Source organism: Thamnophis sirtalis, unplaced genomic scaffold (genome assembly GCF_051295495.1).
Source record: "Thamnophis sirtalis isolate CommonGarterSnake01/CBP01778 unplaced genomic scaffold, rThaSir2_p1.2 scaffold_2, whole genome shotgun sequence".
Taxonomy (NCBI): Eukaryota; Metazoa; Chordata; class Lepidosauria; order Squamata; family Natricidae; genus Thamnophis; species Thamnophis sirtalis.
Genome location: NW_028261382.1, coordinates 8,868,125 through 8,875,297, shown reverse-complemented (window position 1 = coordinate 8,875,297; position 7,173 = coordinate 8,868,125). Strand labels below are relative to the sequence as shown.

General features: G+C 44.9%; 1 protein-coding gene across 1 annotated transcript in view; it reads left to right on the top strand.

The window, feature by feature from the left end:
• The window catches only part of FBN1 (fibrillin 1), a 217,169-nt gene that overhangs the window by 120,793 nt on the left and 89,203 nt on the right, over nt 1–7,173 (top strand). The window contains exons 23-25 of the mRNA XM_087704207.1: nt 238–375; nt 1,754–1,804; nt 5,345–5,470. Coding sequence (XP_087560333.1) covers nt 238–375; nt 1,754–1,804; nt 5,345–5,470 — 315 coding nt within the window. The remainder of the gene's footprint in view (nt 1–237; nt 376–1,753; nt 1,805–5,344; nt 5,471–7,173) is intronic.

The following is a 7,173-nucleotide window of genomic DNA, read 5'->3' as shown; positions in this document are numbered from 1 at the left end:
ACAGACTCAATAATTCCTCTGTAGAACAGAATCAGCAGCTCTTTGGGCAGTTTGAGCTTTCTGAGTTGGGGCAGAAAAAAACCTTCTTTGTTGTGCTCTTTTGATGACGTTTTTGATGTTAGGTGTCCATTTTAAATCTTTAGCTATGATAGAACCTAGAAACCTGGAGGTCTCTACTGTTGATACTGTTGATAAAAGATAGGTGCTGGATCGTGCTGTGTTTCTTTATTCTAACAGAGACGGCCAAAGGCACCTGTTGGCAGTCCATCGTGAACGGGAGGTGTGAAATAAACATCAACGGGGCCACGTTGAAATCTCAGTGCTGCTCCTCGCTGGGTGCTGCTTGGGGCAGTCCCTGTGTCCCGTGCGAAAAAGGTAAGACCTCTTGTAAAGATTTATCTGTTGCATTGGGGGGGGGGACACGGGACTTTCTGCTAGGAGGAGGAAGTAATTCTCTCGTTAACACAGAAGAGTGCCAGAAAGTTGAACCTCTAATCTGGTGTTCTGACCCGTCTCCCAAATATGAAAAACCCTCTGTAGTTAAATCAATTATTCCTTTATTAGGACCACCAGCAAGCCCGGCAAAAAGGCTATCTCACACACACACAGCAGGCTAACAAATCTGTCTGACAGGGAGATGAATAGTTGTTTGTCACACCTATTCATCTCCGCCCCTGCCTTTTATCCCCAGAGGTAGGGTGGGGTTTCGCGAGCGGCGGTGGCTCTTCCGTCCGAAGGACCGGCCCATAGATTTCCACTGCTCTCCTCTCCTCTGCCTTCTGTGCATCAGGCACTGAACCCAGCTGTTCCTCCTCTTCCTCATCAGCCACCTCCAGATCTGGGGCTGTTGACTCTCTATCTGAAGGCTGATGTATGGCCCAGCCTCTGCCTCTGTCTCTCTCTCTCTCTCTCTCTCTCTCTCTCCCTCCCTCCCTCCCTCCCTCTCTCTCTCTCTCTCTCTCTCTCTCTCTCCACCAGCTCCATTTCTCTCCATCAAAGTCCCAGCAAACAGTCTTTCATGAGATTTCACAATTACAGACCTTTATCAGGCTTGGAGAGTTGGCAGGCCGATATCTTCCAAATGCCATGCTGTAGCAGCAATTACTTGGCAAGAGGTCAGGAACAGATCTTCACCCTAATGAACTGAACTAATTGCCTCCTGCAAACTCCCCTCCCCTTTCGCTCTTCTTTATTCCCTATGGGAGGGGCCATTCACCGTCCACCTGTGGCTTTATTCCCAAGTCAGCTCTTGTTCCTTAGCTGTTCTCTTCCCCTGGTAGCTCTGTGCATGCTCACATTGAGAACAGGCTCCAGCTGTTCTTCTGCCTCACTGATATCTGGCTCCGAAGGCAGCTGATAATTGTCAGATGGCTCTGGCCCCCTCTCTGCTTCTGACGCAGAGCCCTCATCAGAGCCTTCCCCAGACTCCGGGACTGGCCCAGGCTCCTCCCCAACCTCCTCACTGTCTGAATCTGCCGCTCTGCTGGCCGCTGGTGGGTCACAACAATGTAGACATTGCAACTCCACTATAATTAGGAACTGTTCTTTTTTAAATATAGTAGATTTCCCCCAGAAAACATTCTTAATACTGTCCTGATTATCACTGCTGAAGTACTTTTGTTCCTCTTGTAGCCCTTTTCCTTAATCATGATTAATTATAATAAATTTGGAAGTGTTCGTGCCTAGAAGAGCTGTGTCACTTCTTCTCCAATTAAGTCCGTGTTCTGAGTGATCTTGTTCTCGTTTGCTTTAGATCCAATATGTGCAAAAGGATACTCAAGGATAAGAGGAAATCAGTGTGACGGTAAGCATTCTTTCCTTGATATATGAAATAGAATAACCCATATAGGCAGTGGTGGGATCCTGCCGGTTTAACAACCGGTTCAGTGATTGTGTGCTTCGTGCGCACTCTGCGCGCATGTGCAGTTTTAACAAAACTTCCCTTCCATGTTATTTCTGGGGAGTAACACGGCTGAGGCTCAGCAATCGGCTGTGCTGCGTGAATCAGCCGAGAGGATCTAGGTAAGTGAAGCACAAGGGCAGGAGGAAGGGCCAACCTGATTTTCGGAGCGAACCGGTTCACTGCCCAGCTAATCATCGGCGCTACCAGTTCGCCCGAACCAGTACAAACCGGCTGAATCCCACCTGTGCAAATAGGCAATGGGAGCGGGGAAAAAAGAATTATTTTTAAAAGTATATTAATTATGTCCATAACGGTGTTGAAAATGTTTGCTTTTGGAGCTTCTTTAGAACGGAAATTCACAAATCTCACTATTTCGACACCGAGCGTGTAATGTTTCAAGTACAAAAAACGACAGTGCAGAATTTTGAGAGTGGACGGTGAAATTTTAAAAAAAAATGTATGAAGGAAGGAGAGAAGGAGAGTAGATAGGAAGGAGGGAAGAAGGGAAGAAAAGGAGGGAACTCAGGAGAAGAGAATGGAAGGAGGAAAGGAGGAAAGGAGGGAGGGAAGATATGAGAGAAGGAGGGGGGAAGAAGAGAGGAAAGGGAAGGGGAAGGAAAGGAGGAAGGGAAAAGAAAGGAGGGAAGGAAGGAGGGAAGGAGAGAAGGAGGGAGGGAAGGAAGGGGAGTGGGAAAGAAGAAACAAGGTAAGGAAAGAGGGAGGGAGGGGAGAAGATACCCAACCTTTGATGCCTATAAGGATTTTGATATTATGGGAATGTCTTGAAACACAGTCAAATGTAAAGTGAAACAGTGGATGTTGTATTGTCTTTTACCAGTTATTGGTTGTTGTATTTTTCTTTTACTAATAAAAATACTTTAATTAAAAAAAAATGTATGAAAGTTAATGCATGAAAGAGAATGACGTAGAAGGAACAAGTATGCCGAAAAATACACTAAGTTTCAGAAAATGGGCTCAGAAAGGAAATTTGTGCACCTCAAAAGCCTGGTTCGTAATAACCGCGGCCCATTTTATGTGTGAGAAAAATTTCCCACCGATAGAAAAAAAACCTAAAGATGGGAAAATAAGAGACTGAGTCAAATGAAAAGAGACAGATTCATCCATCCTTATTAACAATTGCTTTTGCAACTGCATTCTTTTGGTTCTCGAGAGAAAAAGGATGAGCCACAAATTACAACATTCGGTTTGGTATTGCAAAATATTCCAAGGGGATGATGCGCCAACCCTTCTTTCCTAGGGTGGGTCTGTAGATGATTCTGGCTTTCTTTCTTCCTTGTCTCCAGATACGATATAACAGTGTCATTGTCAGCTTTCCAAGTAATGCACCCATTGGAAGCAGAACCCCGAGGCAGGCAAATTAGATACATCCTATTGGCACAACTGGTGAAAACCGAATCTGAAAGTTCCTGTGGCTTTCACCTAATTAAAAAAAATAAAAGTTTCCCCTTCCCCCCATAAGTCACTGGTCATGCTGTCCAATCAAGGGGTTGACTGGTTGCTTGGTTACTTTACTCCTCTTGTGGTCCGCCACCTGTTGGAATGTCCTTGGTTCCCACAGGAAAACATTCTTGTTTTGGCCACAAACCCCACTCTATCTCCTGCTCCTTGCCCTTTCTTCTGCTTTGTGGCAACCCTGAAGCCTCCATGTTGGCCTCAATCAGGTTGACTTCAGGGTTGACGGCCATTGTGGTACATAAAAAGTTGCTGCAGAAAAAGAAAAGCAAAGGGCTTTTGAAATATCTCAGAAATATTAGAAAGATCTTACAGCACTGAGTGCCAAAAATGAAGCACTTTGCGCACTCATGTGTCTGGGCTGCAATCAGGAGGAGGAGTTGCCCAGGGGGCATGGACGCCCTGAAAAACTTACTTCCACTTTCCGGCAAGTATTCTGGTTACCACCGCACACACGGCGGTCAGCTGACTGGCATGCATGCTCACACCGGAAAATGGAAGACCAGTTCTTCTGGTTTCTGGCTTTGCCGCATACAAAAAGGCCAGCTGATTACAAAATCCTTGCACCCCTAACCCTTTAGAAACAAAAAAAAAAAACAGGGGAGTTCAAACTTGACAGCTTTAAGACTTGTGGACTTCAACTCCCAGAATTCCTCCTTTCGCTCTTCATCTTGATGATGTGCGGACAGGCAGGGGGAGGGAGCTGGAAGCAGTTCTAAACAGCACTGTAGATTTGTGGAACCTCTTCTATAGAAGAGGTTAGAACTGGCCGGAACCCACCCCTGTATCCACAGTCCTGTCCATTAAGCCCTTTCCTCCAGCACTGTATGCCTTGTTGGGTCAGACTGACTAACACAACCTCACACGGCACAGCTGCCGATCCGTTTGAAAAACAAATGATTCCCAGATGTGTTGTTTCAGGAAGAGAGTGAGAGAAGGAACGGCCCATCAATTCTCCCCCCCTCCAACTGTGTCCCTAATCTCTCTCTCTCTCTCTCTCTGTTTCTTTTTTCTTTTCTTTTTTGCTTTCCAAGATAATGACCCAATAGCTTGGATCTATCCTATCACAGATTGACTGTACATAATTTATTTAACCCAGGAGAGGGGGGGGAAACGAGGGGGCTCCGCCTAATCCAGATTGCAAGGGAAGGCGCAGAACATTTTTTGAGTCTTCTGACATGGAAAGTTATTCTTCCAAGATAGTAGTCTTGGATAACGGGCCCGGCCGCGGGCTTTGCAGCATTTTGAAAAGCTAACAGAGTCGTTTCCTTGCAGGCCAATGGCAAACAATTTCCCCTCCCCACTGCTCTCTTAAATATGCTTTCTTAAGCAATTGTGCTAAGAGCCTGGAGCCGAGCCCTTTTAAATGTCAGATGTTTTTGCAGAACAGATTTGAATCTTGCAGTTGCAAGTTTGTCCCTCATTCCTCCAAAAACGAATGGCCTGCAATAATTCTCTCAAGTTTTTGTTTGTTTATTTATTTACGAAAACTTACAATGGCTGCCCGATTCACGTTTAGTGACTCTGGGTGGCTTACAAAGATTAAAAACCCAACAATTAAAAAAGGAATAACTCCCCCTGTCCCCCCTGGTGACAACAATCAAATCATATCTTTGATTGATATCTTCGTTTTTGTTTTATCTTTTCCTATCTGCCTGAAGCAACCGTATACAGAGGCAATACCTTTTTTTCCCACGGTGGGAAATTGAAGTCAGCTCTGATATAATTACATTTAAGTTCTTAAAAATGGAAATTTGTTTTCCTACAAATCACAAATGTGCCTCGATTGTGCCCTAAATGAGTAATTTATGTGTCTCTTTTGCTTTTGAATATAGTTGGCAAACTGTGTCTAAAATAGTAATAGAGATAGACTTCTCCCTCTTGAAAAAAACAGTATGATGGAAGTATTGGCTCCCTCTGTATCTTTACTAACTTTTTAAATCTTTCTTTTTCAATATGTGTTTGAAGATGTCGATGAGTGTGTAGTGTTTCCTGGGGTGTGCACCAATGGCCATTGTGTTAACACGATGGGATCCTTCATCTGTCAGTGTCCCAGTGGAATGACCTTGGACGCAACTGGACGGAGATGTATTGGTAAGTGTCCAGGGCTCTAATGTTGTAAGAAGGACTAGGGGAGATATGATAGCAGTGTTCCAATATCTCAGGGGCTGCCACAATGAAGAGGGAGTCAAGCTATTCTACAAAGCACCTGAGGGCAGGACAAGAAGCAATGAGTGAAAAATAATCAAGGAGAGAAGCAACTTAGAACAGGAGAAATTTCCTGACAGTCAGAACAACTAATCAGAGGAACAACTTGCCTCCAGAAGGGCATGCACGCCCTGAAAAACTTACTTCCGCTTTCCGGCAAGTATTCTGGTTACCGTCACAAACACGGCGATCAGCTGACTGGCGTGCATACTCACACTGGAAAACGGAAGGCCAGTTCTTCTGGTTTCTGGCTTTGCCGCACACAGAAAGGCCAGCTGATTACAAAATCCTTGCACCCCTAACCCTTTAGAAACAAAAAAACCAGGGGTGTTCAAACTTGACAGCTTTAAGACTTGTGGACTTCAACTCCCAGAATTCCTCCTCTCGCTCCTCTGATGTGCGGACAGTCTTCCAATATCTCAGGGGCTGCCACAATGAAGAGGGAGTCAAGCTATTCTACAAAGCACCTGAGGGCAGGACAAGAAGCAATGAGTGAAAAATAATCAAGGAGAGAAGCAACTTAGAACAGGAGAAATTTCCTGATAGTCAGAACAATTAATCAGAGGAACAACTTGCCTCCAGAAGTTGTGAATGCTCCAACACTGGAAGTTTTTAAGAAGCTGTTGGATAACCATTTGCATCTAGTGGTGTAAGGTTTCCTGCCTAAACAGGGGGTTGGACAAGAGGACCTTCAAGGTCCCTTCCAACTCTCTTAGTCTATTCTTCTATTCTACTCTAGATGTGATAGCAATAGCAGTTAGACTTATATACCGCTTCATAGGGCTTTCAGCCCTCTCTAAGTGGTTTACAGAGTCAGCATATTGCCCCCAACAACAATCCGGGTCCTCATTTTACCCACCTCGGAAGGATGGAAGGCTGAGTCAACCCTGAGCCGGTGAGATTTGAACCGCCGAACTGCTGAACTAGCAGTCAGCTAAAGTAGCCTGCAGTGCTGCATTTAACCACTGCGCCACCTCATCCCAGAGGGATGAAACCCTCTGGGTGCAAAACTCATTCAAGGCTTCGTGTTTTGATTAGTCTCTTTCACGTGAAGTATTAGTACCGCTTTATAAAGCCTTAGTAAGACCACACCTGGCATACTACATCCAGTTTTGGTTACCGCATTACAAAAAAAAAAAAGATATTGAGGCTTTGGGAAAAGTGCAAAGAAGAGCAGCTATGATGATTAAAGGCCTGGAGACAAAAACAATATGAAGAACAGTTGCAGGAATGGGGTTTGGCTAGTCTAGAGAAGAGAAGGACAGGAGGGGGGACACGATAGCAGTATTCTAGTATTTGAGAGGCTGCCACAAAGAAGAGGGGGACCAACTTATTTTCCAAAGCCCCAGAGGGCAGGTCAAGAAACAATGGATGGAAATGAATCAAGGAGAGAAGCAATTTTGAGTTAAGGAGAAACTTCTTAATAGTGAGGACCATTAACCAGTGGACCAGCTTGCTGTTAGAAGTTGTGGGTGCTTCGTCACTGGAGGTTTTTAAGAAAAGACTGGATAGTCACTTCTTTGGAATAGTATAGGGTCTCCTGCTTGAGCAGGGGGTTGGACTTGAAGATCTTGAAGGTCCTTTCCAGT